Below are 19,451 nucleotides of genomic sequence, written 5' to 3'. Positions count from 1 at the left end.
GGCGTTCTATGGTCACACCAAACTTCCCCGCGCCGATCAACAGGAAGGACACCGTTCTCTTTTGCGCATGGAATGGAAGCCCTTCCACCAGAGGAAATTGGCGTACCTACATTACGACGCTCAATGCTCGTTCACGATCCTACTCTCAATTCTAAGATGATGCTCGATACAATCGACACTCTCGAAGAAGAACGCGACAAGGCACTTCTTCAAATTCAGAACTATCAACAACAAGCCGCTAAATATTACAACAAGAAGGTGAAGCCACGCCACTTTGACGAAGGCGATCTCGTCCTCCGAAAAGTCTTCGAGAACACTGCCGAGCTCAACGCAGGAAAAATGGGCGCTCATTGGGAGGGCCCTTACCTGATTTCCAAGGTCGTCACTCCCGGCGTCTACCAGCTGCTCGCCATGGACGGCACACCAATTCCTCGCTCATGGAATTTCGGCAACCTTAAACGTTATTACCATTAGAACGACTGCACTAACGAACTAAAAAAAAAAAAAAAAAAAAAAGAACGCTCGTACTACCGAGCTCTCCCTTTGTAATATGAACTACGAATGGCTTGATCCTTTTCTAAGGGTACGTAGGCAGCCCGTCACAAGGCACAATTATACCAAAAAATTAAAAAAAAAAGTTTCAACCCATCAAAACACACTAGCTCTCTCGAACAAGTCCGTCTTTGCGAGATGTCCAGCTCTTACATCGACCCTCTGGCCAAGGGAACGATTTAAAACGCGTTCCTCATGGATGCAGCGGTGAAATAATCTGCATAAATAAGCCGACCGAGATCGCATTCAGCTAGCAGGCGGTTAAGTTTGTATAAGCCAAGTTCTTACTTGCACTCTCTTGCCGACCTCGTGGCACACACAGGGTAAGCCGGACACCAGAGCCGCACCTAAAAGGTACGACGAGCTCATCTTGACTACCACCCTAAATATTTGGTATTCGATACACGTAATAGGATAAGCCAGGAGACGTCTTGCACCGTAAAGTACAACTCGATACCAAAGATAGGAAAAACACAAAAACATTCTTATTCCATAATCCAAAAGAACACAAGGACAAGGCAACGAAAGCCAAATACGAAAGGCCACATTCGGCACAAAAAAAAACTAACAGAACAAACAAGTCTCAAAGTGCAAACTAAGTCTTCAAATCCCAGATCGGCATCGGAGGGTTTATCAAACTCAAGCTCGCCGATCTTCACGTGCCAGAACTGGCACTATCTCCGCAGACTTTCTAGCGTGTCCATCGGAAAATTCGCACCCCTAGCAACCATCTCCTCGAGATACGAGCGAATCCCCTCAGCACGGTTGCTTTCAACGAAGAAATGGTCCGTACACTCTAACTGAATAATGTAACGATGCAATATGTCAACCCGAGTCCGGCAAGCGTCAAGCTTGGGTCGACCTTCGAAGGGCCTGCTCCCAATAGGCTCGAGATCGCCCGCTTCAAGGACGGGAATCTCCACCTCAGCCAATGACGCCTCACGACGAGAGCACTCCTCTAACAAACGATCCCATCTCCATTTCGGAACCAAAAAACCCTCGTCGATCATAGTTTCAAGATATCCGATAATTCTGTCAACACGATGAAACCAGAAATGACGCTCGAACTTTCGACGCGTAGCGAGAATGTAAGCTCTAAAACACATCCATAGAATGATGAACACATATCATAAAATCAGAAAACAACACATAAAGCAGATCCACTCATAATGCAAAGGTTCAAAAAGAAAATACACCGCCTAAACGGCTCAACATCCACTACAAAACGGGAATAGGTTCTAATAGCACAACAAGACAAAAGCAAGTCACTGCTCGGCAACAACCTGAGCGTCCGAGGCCGCAGGTGCCCCTGCCGTGACGACCTCCTCTCCTACGATCACGGGAACCTCCGCCGCCTGAAGATTCGTAGGAACGATCGCAATCTCTGGAAGAGCCTCGAGGTCGCTGTCCAAAACGTCGGCGATGTCAAAACCAAGGACCTTGTCCTCCCACATCTTCGCATCATCCTCCAAACCGAGCAAAGTCTTCGACGGAATGACCGTACCACCCTTCACCAGCTCCTGAAGACAATCATAGGTGCCGCTCACCTGGCTCAAAGTTAGAAGAGACTCTTGCGCCGCTCTGTTGTCAATAATATGCTTCCTCATCCTCTCAATACGAGACTTGTAGCCAGCAACCTTGACATCGACGCCATGCCGCTCCGCTTGCACCTGCTGCAACTGCGCCTTCTGAAATGCGTGATCAACCTTGAACTGCTCGAGACGAGAGCGGGAAGCGTCAAGAGAAGCCTTGAGATCGGCCACCTGCTTCCTGAAACTGGCAGTTTGCTTCGTAAGAACGGCAGAAACCCCCCGCTCTTTTTCAAGATCCTGACGAACCTACTCAGCCGATCTCCTCGACGGTTCAGAAGTACGAGAATCAGCAAGTTGCTTCTCCAGCTCGGCAATGCGACGCTCGTACGAGACGACCATACGATTTACACCACCACCATCCTGAAATGCAAGAAATAGAGAATCAAGATAATAATTGGGAAAATTCAACCAAGAACATAAAGAGAAATGCCAACCTGGAAGTGTTTCCTAGCCCACGACCGATACAGCTCAGGATCATAGAGAGAACCCACAGAGGGGAGCGGGTCGAAGGAGCCGCGAACCTTGCTAGCGAGCTCACCACAAGCAGCAGCGTTGTTGATGAACAACTCATCCTTCGTCTTGTAAGAAAAGGAGAACGAATCATCAATCTCAGTAGTGTCGCGCGGGAAAAACCACCTCCTAGATCTCTTGGACGACTCGGGCTCGGGAAAAACCACCTCACCATCAGAAGCTCTCTTCCTCGATGGAGTAGGACGCCCAGAATCAGCGACAACGATCGCTAGGGCATCAGAAGCCTCGCCACATGACTTCTGCGCACGCGGAACGACAGCAGGAACCTTGGCAGCTCTTTTGTCGGCACGGGTAGCGGCCACCTCCGCCAATCTCAAATCTCATGCAACTCACAGATCGGCACCTCCGCCGGCTGACGGGTCAACGACCTCAGTGTCTGCAGCGCGCGAAGAAGACCCAGCATCAACTGCCTTCTTGAACTGATCGGCGTATCGAGGAAGACGAGTGCTAACTTTCCCCATCCCTAAGCGCGGTAGACCTAAAAAGGAAAACAAAAGTGTGACGACCCAATAACCACCAAGGAGAGCAACAATCGATACAACAGAATAAGCAGGAAACTCACGAGATCTCTGAGTAATCGAAGGCCAATGGAGCGCCCCTAGTGTTCGGATCTATCTGAGGTTATCGAAAAAACCTGGAGGATGAGCGCGCAAGCGGACGACAGGCTCTGCAAACACCGACAAAAATAAAGAAAGGGTCAGAAACCAGACAAATAACAATTAAACAAGTATGATTGAGAAACTATGAAGCTACCGGGAAACATATTCCACTCAGTAGCACAAAATACATCGAGGTCATCAAACGAAATCTCGTCCCGCTTGACAAAGAAAAAATAACGTTGCCAACGACGAATCTTTTTCTCAGCCCCGACGATTATCTGATGACCTGATTTAGCACTGGTGTAGAAGTATCCCGGACTACCTCTAACTTTTGTGAACTTGGTGGCTTCTTCCAGAAAATGCACGTCAACCTCTACACCACAGTTGGTACCAAATATCGCCAAACCAACTGCATTACGGATACCTCCCACATAAAGCTGAGAAATGGCAATCCTACGCCTCGCACAATAACGTATCAAAAATTCCGGCAAAGGGAACCAAAGACCGCATTCAGTAAAGTAGTGCTCAAAAAGCGCAATGAAACCTGTCGGAGGTGTCCAAGGACGTTCGTGAGACTCAGGAACCCGGAAAACCAATCCCTCTTGCATCCTACACCACCGCGCCATCTCAGCAATAGTATCCGAGGTGCACAACGAAGGACCATGATTGGCCGGACCGACTGAAAGATTGGCCCCAATCAACGCAGCGCTAAGACCCAAAACAGCCGAACGTGGACCAGTATCCTCGGCCAGGACAACGTCCATAGGACTCCCACCAGAACCACTGTCGTTATCTTCACTGAACTCGAGAATATCAGCAAAATTGTAGTCGTTGGCCAAACTATCAAAATCTCCACACTCTGCTCCAATACCGACACTAACATCATCAAAAACGTGTTTATAAGCCTCAAACTCTTCGGAAAAAGCACGCTGGATTCCCGCAAGAGATTTACCACGCGTATACGTTAGAACTCGGGAGCTCGTCGAAGGACGACCTTCTTTTCTGCACGAAATGCCGACCTCGTGACCACCCACCATGAGATCGGCATCACCATCATCAGAATCGACCTCGCAGGAAGTATCAACGAGATCGGAACCAACCTCAACCCGGTGACTAACTCCGCCGACCTCAGGAGCACCCATTCGCCGAGCTGACATCCTGCTCGCGAGACTGCCGATCTCATCAATTCGACGAGTGGTCGCAGTGCCCTCAACCATGTCGATCTCCGGTTCGTCTCCTATGCTGACCTCGGGCATGCCATCTGCGCCGACCTTAGGAGCACCCATTCGCCGAGCTGACATCCTGCTCGCGAGACTGCCGATCTCATCAATTCGACGAATGGTCGCAGTGCCCTCAACCATGTCGATCTCCGGTTCGTCTCCTATGCCGATCTCGGGCATGCCATCTGTGCCGACCTCGTTCATACCCCCTCGCCGATCTCTCTCGCTTGGAGTCCTATCGCCTGACGACCAAAAACCGAGACCTCCCACGCCGATCTCACCGACACTAGGCCAAGCTACGAGATCTCTCATCCCGATCTCGCCGACAGATTGCCGACCTCCGAGATCTCTCGTCCCGATCTCACCAACGCTAGGCCGAGCTACGAGATCTTTCATCCCGATCTCGCCGACAGATTGCCGACCTCCGAGATCTCTCGTCCCGATCTCACTTATATAGATTGCCGACCTCCGAGATCTCTCATCCCGATCTCGCTGACGCCAGGCCGAGATCCGAGATCTCCCACGCCGAACTCACCGGATCCAGCCACTCTCGGCGGAAAAGCGCCGACCACACCATTCAACCCGGAACCCTCTCGATCCAATCCGCCGATCTCCGCCGATCGACCAGACTCAAACGCTTCGCCTCTCTCAGCCGGATTCACGGAGTCCTTACGGCACCGATCTCCGACCATCCCGTTGCCGCCCTCGAAACCCAGCTCGATCTGATGACCTTCAAACCCGCTCAAGCCCGAGCCAGCACGACAACCTCCATCTCTCCCTGTATCGGCATCGTGTTGATCCCGAACCGAACAGCCTCGCCGACCGCCGACCATCGGCGATCTCCCCATGAGAAGCTCGCTCGGCGGCGGCTGCTAGGGCTTCAAGGATATGTGACCAAACAAAGGGGAGAGAAAAATAGAGAGAGAAAGAAGTAAAAACATAAAAATAAAAGGATAGAGAGAGGAGGAAGTGAAGAAAAAGGAGAAGATGAGGAGACATAAATAAGTAAATAAAACGGAAATTTTACTGCAAAATCCGTCACCTCGATATGCGATCTGCTCTTTTTCGGGAAATTCATCGAATACCGCGTTTAGAGTAAAGACCGCTGGATATCCATGATATCTCTCGAAGAACGAGCCTGGTGACTACAGAAGAATCGCTGTAGCAATTTTGTTCCATAGAAGCGACCCGAGACAATATGTGCCGAGCAGGCATATTACGGACAATTTAAGTACGCCTGCTGATCGCAGAAGGACTGCCACTCTCCGGACTAAGGGGGGGGGACTATTGTTGGATATGGGCTACGCCCAATATGCCACTCGGCCCAACAAGATTCATTAATTACAATCTCGGCCCGACAAGATTGGGAGCAAGTCCACTAATTCCCGCAAAAGGGCATTCTCGGGAATTCACGACGAAAACCCTAGACATCCCTAGGTCAACAGTCCCCTATAAAAGGAGAAAGCATTTATTGGGATCACCATCCTGACCCGCGGACAATACCTACAGAGCAATACTTTGCATCGAAAACTGTTATTGTCTTTCGTATAATTCGTTCCTATTTCCAGTTCGTCACTTTAAGCTTGCTAGTTCGCTTGTGAACTAACAAGCTCTATCTCGACTTGTTTTAAGTGACGATCTCACGTTTTTCCCGATTAATAAAAGAACTTGCTTGCTTTTTCCCACAAAATCTTTATTTGTTTAAATTGTGCAATCCCCGATACAAACAATGGTTATGAATCTTATAATGATGAAAATTTGCAAAAAGGGTTATTGTAAGCTTTCATTGTTCCCTTCTATAAACTACAGTTTATACCCACAGGTTTTGCAATAGAACTTGCTTTGTCTATACTCTATTATTAGCTAAACCATAAAAGCATTACTATCTTAAACGTAATAGCCTTTTCATATAAAGGCAAATGTGTGGACGTCGGACGTATTGGGTAATCCTATAAGAGAAGTTAGATATCATTTTCGTACTAAATGATGATAACTTTTGATTTTGGTCTCTTTCGAACACATGATAGTGGACCATGTGCGGAAGAACTCGATCGCTTCACCAATAACACATGCATATTAACTTAACCCCGCTTTTTTTTTTGTTGCATAGTAAACAAACAAGAAAAAACAAAACTACCATGAAGAAAATATTTTGTTTCATTACTAATCTTTGATCTGATTCTGACTGTCCAGTCTGAAACTAAAGAGTTTACAAAAGAAGTAACATCAAATCTAGAGATTGGTGATAAGAGTTGTAATGGAACAAAACACGTGGTGGTGAGTGTGTCATGTGTGTGTGTGTATTGCTTTGTATGGATAACAAACAGTCATTTATGTCGGGGAAATAGAGTAGGAACCGGCTTTTAAAAGCAAAAGGCAATTCGTAGTTGTACTCTCTCGAGTGTCTAACTCAAATCAATTTCCAATTTTTGTGATATGTCAAGAGTTTACATATCTTAGGACAAAGTTAAAGAGCTTCTCAAATTCAACATTTAGTGTAACTCACCTAAATTACAAACAGTCAAATCTGAACTACCTTTTGCTTCTTTCCTTTTATATACACAAATATCGAGACTTAACAGTGTGAAAGATGGACTAATTTGGGTAAAGTAAAAAGAAAGATGTGTGGAGGGAGAAGGTAAAGGGAGGGCTTAACGTCACATCAGTTGTATAGTGGTCTTAGAGAAATTAAAATATTTAAAAATGGTCTACACTTAAGAACATACCATTCAACAGTTCTTGCAGGAGACCAATTTTCTATTTCTTAAGAACCGTTGTACCCACTATTCAACATTTTTATTATTTTAAAACCCTTATGAACACACCATATTTGTAGCAATGAGGATGGTCTTGTGAAGGAAAAGTTAGTCGTACACCTTTTTTGCAGTTTCTTCTTGTTGGTCACACTATACAAATCACTACACGACAACCCCAAGCTTTTTCCTTCATCATATCAGATTTTTAATTTGTACTTGTGCAGAACCGAAATTATTATGTCAGATAAGTATGTTAGTTAGCTAAATCTTCAAATTGGTTGTGGAGAAGTTGGACATAACCGATTGAGTTTTATTTTTTTGTTTACTATTCAAAAATTATAATTTAGGTATAGACCATTCCTTTACTACGACTTTTTTTTACTACGAAATGAATTATGATATTAAATCAATTTTATACATAGTGGTTTATCAGAAAATAGAGAGTGAATTCATTTTGTAGATGTAAAAAAGTGAGAGTCGTGGCATCTATACATGCAAATAAAACATCTAGAGGTAATTAAATACATTATGTATTTATTCCAAATCAGTGAATGGTAAATATATTGGAAATTTCAAATGATTTTTTCTGAACTTATCGTAGAATAATAATTGGTCCAAATCTGGAAGAAGAAAATGACAAGGTATGGACAAAACCAAACTTTTGGGGTCTGGTCCTCGATCCAGATTCCTCATGTGCGGTTGTGTGCCTCTTGTCTTTTTCTTTTGGACCAAACTATCTCTCGTTTAACCTTTGAACCAATATTTGGGACCTTAGTCCTTTTGGTTTTAACATTTTAAAAGCTAGAGTTTTTTATTTGCTATCACTAGATTAGAGTTTGGACGCTTGTTCATTGTTAGTTTCTGTTGGGAATCTTTCATTATTGTTCTGATAAGTTGGTATAATATAAGGTTAGATATCAATGGATGGTAATTTACCTAGATGCAAGTTTATGGTTTTTACATGTGGATTAGGTGTCAACTAGATGCTATAGTGGAGACGATTAAAAGAGGTTAAGCATTCAAATAACAACTATCATTCAAATAACAAGTGCATGCTTACAAGAAAAGTCAAATAAGTACAACTTTTCATATATCTCCGTTTTTATACATTTTTTAATAACCAATTTTCCGGTTGGTGGCGAGATTGACTCCATGCACAGCTACTACTTTTGAAATATCAAGTCACTAAAGAGAATCACTTGTGTATGCTATACTAATATGAGTTTTACAAACTAAGTCATTTAATCAAAATTAATGAGTATTGTTTTCTTTCATATCCTTTATTTTGAACATTAGCAACAACGGAAAATGTTGACCCTATGTAAGAAGTCTGAGGGACATAAGCAAAAATGTTGTATTATTGTTAGGCGAAAGGTCATCTTATAAGTTTTTCTTATATGAGTACTCCGATGATTAGCAAACATTTATAACAATTAATTTACTAAAATTCGCCGTTGTGCTTCATTTTCATTGACTAAAACATGATTAAGATTTATGATTATATGAGTATACGTCAAGTTAGCTTACGCATTTACTTACACGTACAAACAAAAGTAGTTTATAATGTTTATCTCGAGTCCAAATAAATATACCTTCTTTATACCAAAAAGTAGAGATTCGTTTTCACATAGATATTTATTTATGATGGATATTGTTTTATCCTCTAAGATGCTATGTAGATGGACAATGAATACAAAAACAGCCATTGTTGAAAAGGCCATAAATGTTTGGATGTACATAAAATGCGAGCCTAATAAAATCGGTGGTTGGATGTCAATTAAGAACCATATACCTAATCCACCTCTCGTCTCTCCCTTTATATATACGCACACAACTTATCAAAGTTGTCCCATCTAACAAAACTCTCTTGTTCTTAACCATGGTGGTTAATCAGAAGATATCCAGCCTTGCATCCGCTATGAACGCCAAGATCATCGGTTCTGGCGAGAAATCGATGGTCCTTGCACACGGTTTTGGAGGCGATCAGTCGATATGGGACAAGATGATACCAGTCTTGTCCGAATCTTTCAAAGTTTTGGTCTTTGACTGGCTTTTCTCTGGAACCGTTAAAGACCAAACTCTTTATGACCCTTCAAAGTATAACTCCTTTGATGCCTTCTCTGACGATCTCATTGCTCTTATGGAGGAGTTGGAGTTTGGCCCCGTCGTGTTCGTAGGCCATTCCATGTCGGGGATGGTCGGTTGTGCTGCTTCTATTAAAAGGCCCGACTTATTTACAAATCTTCTTCTTATTGGTGCTTCTCCCAGGTAAAGTTCGCTCTTAATAATCAACAGTACTTCCACTTAATTATAATAAGAAGTGAAAATCAAAGACGTGTGTGTAATCCAGTTACGAGGCTATATTATCATTTAGGTCTATATATTGGATATAGTTAAAAAAGAGGTTAATCATGATGTGAATATATATCTGTAAATAAAATGAAGAATTATTATTTACGTTCGAAAGAGAGATCTAAAGTGATACCTTTTTCATCGATCGTACAATATTCCTTTGTGAATATGTGTTTCACGAGAAAAGACAAAAACGAAATATGCTTTACGATAATATACTATATTAGCCGATATTTAATGACTTTTATGTGGATGTTATCTATATGACATATGTAATATGTAAGTGTAACTGTTGCCAAGCGTTGAACATGTGGACATGATCAGCTTCTAGCTTGTTGGATGAATATGACATATGATCATCACATCTTGTCCTACTTCTAACTTCCCTGCAGTCTACGCATATATACATAGATGCATTTATATATTCTAGCTACGGCCTACATGCATATCAATATATAGGTCATGTGTATGTGTGCTTTATATATATATTCATCTCTTATCTCACATCGAAAATTAATTATACGAAACCTAAATAGGATGATATATAAAATATCATATGAATCAATCTATTAATTTTACTGTCGATGGTTTTTGAGTTAGAACTTAGAAGTACTAACCTTAATATATCACGATTCACGTGGACCACTAAAACTAAAAAAGATCTATTTTCCTATATATAGAAAATTATTGAATGGGAATTAATTGTTTGAAGTATCATATTTTGACTGATTACTTTAGATATTTATTATAATTATAGGTGAGGAAGTGTAATCAATGCAAAAGTTGATAATGTTTGACTATAAATATACGTCTAATGCAACGTACAAATTAATATATAAAGACGATCAAATTTAGTAACGTTACTAGATTGAAATGCATATAGGTACATAAACTGTGAGGATTACGAAGGAGGGTTTGAGTCAAAAGACATCGACACGATCATCTCAAACATTGAGTCCAACTACGAGGCATGGGCGGTTGCTTTTTCTTCCATCGTGGTCGACCCGAGAGACTCTGTCTCAGTCCAAAGGTTCGAAAAGTGCCTTAAGAAGATGAAGCCCGAGACGGCTCTTGCCTTAGCTAAGATAGTGTTTGGCAGCGACGAGAGAGAGCTTTTGGGACAAGTGTCAGTGCCTTGCCACGTCATACAGACTGGAAACGACGTCGTTGTGCCTGTCTCTGTCGCATACTTCATGCAGGAGAAGATTAAAGGGAAATCGACGGTGGAGATCATGGAAGACGCGATCGGGCATTTCCCACAGATGACATCACATTTGGAGCTGCTTGGAGTCATGAGGCGTCTCCTCGAGTTTTAAGACTCTTAAATATAATTATATAATGAGCTTTGCGTCGGTTGATCAAATATTCTTCTTTGTGTATAATATCGTATTACGTATAATGAAGTGTGTCCATTAGTATATGTTTGAGTAATATGTAACGTGATGGACGTGTAATTTTATTGATAGCACAAAGTAATTGCCATTACTAGATCGTTTTAAAGAAAATATATATATGGAGTTTAAGTGAAAGTGTTTTTTTTTCTTTTTGGGTATCAAAGTTAAAGAGATGAAAGTGTAGGTGATTTTTTCATCGGTCTTACTAAACTGCGCATCACTTGGTTTAGTTGAGAGTTAAACTGAATCGGTTCCTACTATGACTCTGATGCATTATACACAGTACGTTCTGATTGTGCCTTCGAACCTCCCAGCATGACTTTATATATTCGCGAAAAGATAACGTCGCCTAGTTAAATAGTTGGGACTAGTAATGCAAGAATCCCATGGTGCAGCTAAACTGAATATACCAAAATTAAAAATTTTATCAAAACCTATCATTTTAAGAAAAATTATTATATATTATATTAATTTAAATTTTGTATGGAAATGGAAATTTTTTTAAATTACTATTTAAAATAGTTTGTAATTAGATAATACATTTCTTTTTTTTATTGATAAAATAAGTTGTAATAAGATAATAGAATTTTAAACTGTGTAACTTGTTATACCAATATAACCGAACGAGAAACCCAATGCCAGTTCGTGCAATGTCGTCTCATTTTTTTCTATTTAAAAATTGTACAAGATTACAAAATAACAATTGACTTTTCTGGACGTTGAATTCATTGATTTATAATATATGTGTAGATGATCGCAAAACAACAAATGGTGAGTAATGGAATAATTAAGGTTATAGAGACAATTGACAGTGGACGTTGTGTTTTAGCCATTTTGGCAACCTTTGTTCACGAACTACGAAATCATTTTGGTCTTCTTGTATAATACCACTTGAAAATCCACAAAAATTGATGCATTCTTAAATGTCGTGGTATTTGCATTCAATCAAATATGATGAAGTGGAAACCAATTTGACAAAAACAAAAGATTTGACCAAACCAAACTTGACAAATCATCATTCCATTACGTCGTTGACTTCCTTTTTCTTTTTAGTAGATTACGCTCGTGGGTTGTTTTAAACTAAGATAAATAGAATGATAGGACACTGACCTTGATACAATAATAATTATCTACATAAACTACTAGTATTACTTAATCTGAAGAGCAAAAACATTATCTGGAAATTAGACCGAATCCCATTTGATATAATTGGCCTGTTGTTGAGAACCTTTTGATTAAAAATGATTAACAAAAATACTTTATTTATTTTCCGTTTGACTACTAGATTACTTTGGTGTAACTTGATGTTAAATACAGTAGTAACAATAAATGAGTGGAAACGTCAATGTAATGGGTGGCGTTGGTATTTATTACGTAATATTGTTATTTCCTTTGCTTTTTGTGCATATATTATTACGTATATATTTTCCTCTATGTTTGAGTATGTCGTAAGAACAGTAAATGTTTGAGCATTTTGTTTGTAGTATATAATATATCTTAGACCAAACATTTTTGTTTTTAAAGATTGACTAATCCCTTCTCCAAATTCCGACAAGAAGCAATCAAAACTCAAAACTCTTGGTCTTGGTAGCGGTAGTAGATCACATCTCTGACCTCTTTTCCCGCTTTTAACATTCTTATTTTGATTCTGTCGTAGTTTTTCTAATTGTGTGGAGAGATGTCATCTGCGCCGTCTCCGGGTTCCACTCCGTCAACTCCACCACAACTTCCTCCCGTTCCTCCTCCCGTCATCGTTCCTCCTATACTTCAGCCTCCCGTCGTTCCTCCTATACCTCCGCCTCCCGTCGTTCCTCCTATAACTCCCCCTCCCGTCGTTCCTTCTCCGCCTCCGCCTACACTCATTCCTTCTCCACCTCCATTGACGCCTTCTCCTCCGGCTCCGGCTCCTACCACTCCTTCACCTCCCTTGACGCCTTCTCCTCTGCCTCCTTCTCCCACCATTCCTTCACCTCCCTTGACGCCTTCTCCTCTGCCTCCTTCACCTCCCTTGACGCCTTCTCCTCTGCCTCCTTCACCTCCCTTGACGCCTTCTCCTCTGCCTCCTTCACCTCCCTTGACGCCTTCTCCTCTGCCTCCATCACCAACCATTCCTTCATCACCTCCCTTTACGCCTTCTTCTCCGCCACCACCTTCTCCCTTGAGACCTTCTTCTCCTCCGCCTCCGTCTCCCTCTACTCCTTCAACTCCGCCGGGATCTTTTCCATCTCCGCCGCCTCCCTCAACAACACCTCAGTCGGGAACTCTCAGCCCTCCACCTCCAGCAAATCCCTCTGGCGGGGGATCTTCACCGCCGCCTTCTTCCCCTTCCGTTGGATTATCAACGGGAGTGGCGGTTGGGATCGCCATCGGAGGAGTTGCTATGCTTGTTGTGGTATTGGCTTTGATTTTTTTCATTTGTAAGAAGAAACGACGAAGAGACGAAGAAGCACCTCCTGCGCACTTAGGTAAAAACAAAGACCTAAACTACATTAAATCAATAAATCAAATCTAGAACTAATAATAGTGTTCCTCATTTTCTACGATTTATCTACATTTTCTTTGCATGTATATTTGATTTTCCAATATGTAGGAAAATTAAGTATATTAATATTCATTTTGAGAAATTAAGTTATAATACATTTTGTTTTAACATCTTTAAACTTGTATATGGTGGATACATAGAGAAACCGTTTTTTACAGATTTGATGTTCTTGTGTTTGTCAGCGGGAGGCCCTTACCGTGGACATCAGCATCAAAATACATCACCGCCACCACCGATGCCACCCTCTGCACTACCACGTCGGCCACACTTCATGAGCAGCAGTAGCAGCGGCGGCTACGACTCAAACTACTCGGATCAATCAGTTCTTCCTCCACAATCTCCAGGGCTTCCATTAGGCATCTATCAAGGCATTTTCAACTATGAAGAGTTGTCTAGAGCCACCAATGGCTTCTCTGAGGCCAATTTGTTAGGACAAGGCGGTTTTGGGTACGTGTTCAAAGGTATGTTGCGTAATGGGAAAGAAGTTGCTGTGAAACAGTTGAAAGAAGGGAGTGCTCAGGGAGAGAGAGAGTTTCAGGCAGAGGTCGGGATCATTAGCCGAGTTCACCACAGACATTTGGTTGCTCTTGTCGGTTATTGCATTGCGGATGCTCAAAGATTGCTTGTCTATGAGTTTGTTCCCAACAACACTCTCGAGTTTCACCTCCATGGTTAGAAAAAAAAAACTAAACTCTTCTACGTACGGTTGGCTGCATGCTTTACTGTTTTCAATTAGTAATTTTTTTTTTTTGGGAATTGAATTTGTGATAGGGAAGGGACGGCCTCCAATGGAATGGAGTTCAAGATTGAAGATTGCTATTGGTTCTGCCAAAGGATTATCATATCTTCATGAAAATTGTAAGTCTAAGATATGAGCAATATGTACAGCTTTTAAAAAATTACAAGCCATGTTTGTTTATTCACCACACATGTATGTATATGTATTTTCAGGCAATCCTAAAATCATCCACCGTGATATCAAGGCGTCAAACATATTGATTGACTTCAAATTTGAAGCAAAGGTATTGTTTATCTTGTTTTTTTTTGTTCTCCTTTTTAATATATCCATGCATGAAGGCATAATATGTAACTTCGTATGATTTTTTGGTGAAAGTATATTTGTATTTTGTGTCTCTCTTCTATTTTAGGTTGCTGATTTTGGTCTTGCCAAGATTGCTTCTGATACAAACACTCATGTATCTACACGTGTGATGGGAACCTTTGGGTAAATATAATCTCGAAGCTACTAAATACGTACATTTACGTAGTTTGTGTGAATGTTTACATATTTTGAACCTTTTGGTTTTGGATATTAGGTATTTGGCTCCAGAATATGCTTCAAGCGGAAAGCTCACAGAAAAATCTGACGTCTTCTCATTTGGTGTTGTGCTTTTGGAGCTAATAACCGGTCGTCGTCCTATTGATGCAAACAATGTCCATGCAGATAATAGCTTGGTTGATTGGGTAATTAATATAACTGCCAATAAATCTCAACATTCACATTAAGTTTTACAATATCTATGTGTGTGGATAATTGGAACAGGCACGACCTTTGCTTAACCAAGTATCCGAGGTAGGCAACTTTGAGGCTGTGGTTGATACAAAGCTGAATAATGAGTATGACAGAGAAGAGATGGCTCGCATGGTTGCTTGTGCCGCAGCTTGTGTCCGCTCTACAGCTCGCCGTAGACCTCGCATGGACCAGGTAACTTAGTAATCATTTTTATTTTTTAATTAGGGTAGACATTTGGTTTTCCAGTTTTCAAATATTTTATATTGAGCTATACGCCTAGAATTAATAGATTTTTTTTTTTTTTTTTTTGGCTTTCAATACAAAAACTATCAAAAAATAAATAAATATACCTAAATTTAATAACAATTATTTATAGATGTTGTATATATAATTATATTTTTCTATAGTATGAAATTAAAATAAAATCTAACACATAAAATGAATGGTTTATTTGGGTCCGTTCGGTTGTACTAATTTCAGTTCTGTTTTTTTTTTGCCTAGCTAAATCTTTTGATGTATCTAAGCAGCACCACTTGATCGACCAATGTGCCAACATGTTTTAGCTACATTTTTTTTTTCATTTTGTAAAATATATATTAGTCATTTAAAATGTTTATAGTGCTAATTGAATGAGTGATTGGTGAAAAAAAAACGAGCAGGTTGCACGTGTGCTGGAAGGAAACATATCACCGTCAGACCTGAACCAAGGGATCACACCGGGTCACAGTAATGTGTACGGCTCATCCGGAGGAAGCACAGATTATGACTCGAGCCAAGACAATAAAGGCGTGAACAAGTTTAGGAAAGTGGGACTTGAGACTCAAGATTTGTATAGTAATCCAATCAGTGAATATGATTTGTACCCATCCTGGTCGAGCACCGAGATTCAGACCACACGGGAAATGGAGATGGGCAATGCTAAAAGACCCGGCCAAGGTTATGGTTAGTGAGACAAGAAATTACAGAGTTTTTTTTTTTTCTTTTTTAATTCTTTGTTTAATTATAAAGATTTGGGTAGATGTCTTAAGATTAACTCTAACTGAACTACGATCTTATATTGATTTTTTTTATTTTGTTTTTCCTTTGGTTTCTTTCCCTAGAAGTTAATTGTAATACTAATATTCAGATTGAGGTTGGATTCTTGAAAAAAAAACCAAAAAGAAGATTGAGGTTTGAAGTTGAAATGTAATATTTGGGAATTGAACTCAATTAGCTGGTTGTTTTTGAAGAACTTATTTATATGTGCGCTTCTGCTTAGGGCTCGAAATCGGAAATCGTCATCAACTTGGAAGTTATCTTAGTTCAGAACTATCTTGATAATTGGGTAGGATTCCACAAACAAGATCTTTGATTGGAATATGATGTGTTAACCCACCAAGAAGTAAAAACAAATCCATAAGCAAACCTTCTTCACATATTAGAGTGTTTATTGTTGACTCCAAATTAAAACATAGTTAATGAAATAACAACATTAGTTTATACATTAAAAAATATGATGTTTTATACAACAACCCAACATCCCTTGAAATCAAAATATATTTACATACTCTGTCGGATTAGTAAACTCCAAGTTAAGGTCCACACGAAATTTAAAAAAACATTAGTTTATAGAGAAATAATTAAGAGTCCAAATATGGGGTAATGTAACCCTCTTTAATATGATCGAAATTTATTTGAATTTTTTCAGTACTACATTTTTAATTTTGCATTATTATTTTTGTACACTTGCCAATTATTTTTTTTCATTTTTCCCTAAACTACAGAAAATATAGAGTTTGAATTATATTATTATACAAAACTCTAATAGTAATCACTATTGGGCCTGTTAGTATTGGGTCGAACGACATATTTCCAAACCAGTGAACTCTTCAACCGAAATAGAGTATTTTGAACTTGTGTTAGAACTTTCTCTGAAGTGTTATTTTCGCCTCCTTATCACTGTTTCAGGTTTGGACCCTCTTGATCATCTCACTTGATCTCAGGTCCATCACCTTTCACTCTTATTCTCTGTTTCCCATCTCCTCTTGTTTCTCTGTTTTGGTTTCTTTGTTCTAGGTGCAAAGCAACAATAAACGTTTGGAAACTAAAGAGAGATAAGAGAAGTTTGAAAGACTACATTGCTAACATAGTAACATTGATCACTATAGACACATTTACAAAACATTACACTTACACACACATACATATAATGGTTTCTTATGGTATCTCTGTGTGAGTTTCTGCAAGACCAAAGTAAATTTTGATCTCTTAGCAATAAACCCCAATTCCTGCAAATGGGTAACCTTTAAGGTGATTGATTATATTGTTTCCATAAAGGTGTTCGTTTGCAAGCTTAAGACAATAAAGGTGTTCGTTTGCAAGATTATATTGTTTCCTTTAAGGTGCTCGTTTGGAAGCTTAGCTTCAGAGAAAATTGTTTTCTTTTGAGTCGCTTTTCAAAGGAACTTGCTTGCACTGTGGTGCATGTTGTACGAAAACTCTCAACAGGAAGGACTAACATATACATGTCGTAGTCACATATTGTTGTAATATTTTAATGTTGCCTTCCATATTATAGGTACAAGCTGAGGTCATGGTTTGTACTGTGGTTCTGTTGCAGGAAAAACACAGTAACGTTATTTGTAGACACGCAAAATGTTGAAAAGGCTTTAAACTTTCCTCTTTTGTTTATATTACTTGCAAATGATATCTAAGAAGAGGAAACTTAGGCTACACATTGGTTTACGGTTGCTCACATTCGGGAGCTGTAGGAGTTTTTAACAGTACTAGAGAACAAGCCCAAGTTCTGATGGCTTCAGTGCACTTCTCAAACGGTAATTATAGAGATAGTAGTGCCTCAGTCCATTTCCTGATTTAAACCTACACTCTTTCAAGAAACTCGTATTCTGCATCGCCTCGGACGCGTAGAACACATCACAACCTTTTTGCTTAGCCACGATCAGTGCATCATTCATCAGCTGGGGAAACGAGGTCACTGTCGCTACATTGTAGTAAGAATAAGCATACTTCACTGTTGCAGACGTATGGTCACTGGTGAGAGTTGCAGGGAAAGTGTAGAAGCTGCAGAAGTCAGTGACGTCATGAGTTTCAGGGCTTACAACTAAGTAACTGTAGATGACATTTTCCCGTGGGATACTGAGAGAAAACGTTAGGTCTCGAAACTTCTGGAGAAAGAGAGAGAGAGAGAGTGGCGAGTCCTGAAGATGATGAGGACAACGTAGACGTGTTTAGACGATTTTGACCTTGAGATTCTTTCAAGACTTACCGTCAGATTGAGGCGAATCTACGTGTCATCATCCCGCCTGTTCAAACATTTGCCGCCATAATTCCCTCCTCAAAAACCAATCTTTTTAAACCCGAACCGGATTGCGAACCGGACTACCTTTTCAAACATTTGATTCGAATCGACAATTAATTAACAATGTATATCATTATATATTTTATCAATATAAATATTTAAAAATACTTAAAATTATGTTGTCAGACAATAATCATGAAGTGATTAAACATTTTTAATCTAAACTAAACCATTAAGATGTAAATTTAATGATTGATGAAAAATGCATCATTATCCAATTTTAGTTATTTTTATCACTATTTTATACTATTATACTATATGTATCTGCAGGCAATCCTAAAGTCATCCACCGTGATATCAAGGCGTCAAACATATTGATTGATTTCAATTTTGAAACAAAGGTATGGTTTATCCTTTTTTAATATTTCCATTAGGTTTTCACCCGCGGTACACCGCGATACTAAATTATAAATTATTATATTTTAAATAATAATTTTTAATTTATTTAGTTTTTAAATTCCCAATTAATTAACATTTATCTAATTAATTAATAAATTTGTTTAGAACGTTTTTTCTTCTTCTTAAGTTTTATACAGTTTAGAACCTAATTACATGAAATTTGTTATAAGATAGAATATAAAATTTTAAAACACTTAGTTTTTTTTCCTATAATTAAACAGAGATATATGTCTATATAGTATGTTAGTATATATTTTTATGTGTATATACTTTTTTTTTTGGAATATTAAGAATGTGTTGTAGTATGTGTAATATTTTGTAGTTCATATACTAAATAACTTATAAGTTAATTTTCCAAATTATGACTACAAATCTATATTATATGAAATAAACTAATGGTTTTAGTGTTGGTTCTATAGTCCAAACCCGCCATGTTAGGCGGATCACGCAACATGTTCAAAGATTTTTAATCCGCAAAAATTCATCATACGAAATCCGTGAAAATAAAATATAGTATGTGAGGTTAAAAGTCATTTTTTATCAAATCAATATTTTATTCATCTCCTTATAAAAATAAAGAAATAAAATCTATAGACATTTGCAATTATGTTCGTTACCTTTTAAAACACTTAGTTTCTATAAA

At 39.6% G+C, this 19,451-nt stretch overlaps 3 protein-coding genes and 1 pseudogene across 3 annotated transcripts; 3 read left to right on the top strand and 1 right to left on the bottom strand.

Annotated features, from left to right (window-relative positions):
* The first annotated feature begins 72 nt into the window (after nucleotides 1-72).
* Nucleotides 73-474, top strand: LOC147920534 (uncharacterized). Its single transcript, XM_087501121.1, has one exon. It carries the CDS (start codon nucleotides 73-75, stop codon nucleotides 472-474), a length of 402 nt encoding a protein of 133 aa, XP_087357247.1.
* Nucleotides 475-8,931: 8,457 nt separating this feature from the next.
* LOC104766368 (karrikin insensitive 2 receptor CA) lies at nucleotides 8,932-11,131 on the top strand. Its single transcript, XM_010490237.3, has 2 exons — nucleotides 8,932-9,518; nucleotides 10,486-11,131. Exons 1-2 carry the CDS (start codon nucleotides 9,130-9,132, stop codon nucleotides 10,916-10,918), a joined length of 822 nt encoding a protein of 273 aa, XP_010488539.1. The 5' UTR covers nucleotides 8,932-9,129; the 3' UTR covers nucleotides 10,919-11,131.
* Nucleotides 11,132-12,397: 1,266 nt separating this feature from the next.
* On the top strand, nucleotides 12,398-16,129 carry LOC104767836 (proline-rich receptor-like protein kinase PERK2). Its single transcript, XM_010491808.3, has 8 exons — nucleotides 12,398-13,461; nucleotides 13,721-14,209; nucleotides 14,310-14,396; nucleotides 14,490-14,560; nucleotides 14,687-14,763; nucleotides 14,855-15,002; nucleotides 15,082-15,243; nucleotides 15,711-16,129. The coding sequence occupies exons 1-8, from the start codon at nucleotides 12,675-12,677 to the stop codon at nucleotides 15,996-15,998; spliced, it is 2,109 nt and encodes a 702-aa protein (XP_010490110.3). The 5' UTR covers nucleotides 12,398-12,674; the 3' UTR covers nucleotides 15,999-16,129.
* Nucleotides 16,130-17,816: 1,687 nt separating this feature from the next.
* LOC104767835 (glycylpeptide N-tetradecanoyltransferase 1 pseudogene) lies at nucleotides 17,817-18,375 on the bottom strand (annotated as a pseudogene).
* Nucleotides 18,376-19,451: the final 1,076 nt, after the last annotated feature.

The sequence above is a fragment of the Camelina sativa genome, chromosome 19 (genome assembly GCF_030686135.1).
Source record: "Camelina sativa cultivar CO46 ecotype springtype chromosome 19, ASM3068613v1".
In the NCBI taxonomy this organism is placed as follows: Eukaryota; Viridiplantae; Streptophyta; class Magnoliopsida; order Brassicales; family Brassicaceae; genus Camelina; species Camelina sativa.
This window is presented reverse-complemented; position numbering and strand designations above follow the sequence as displayed.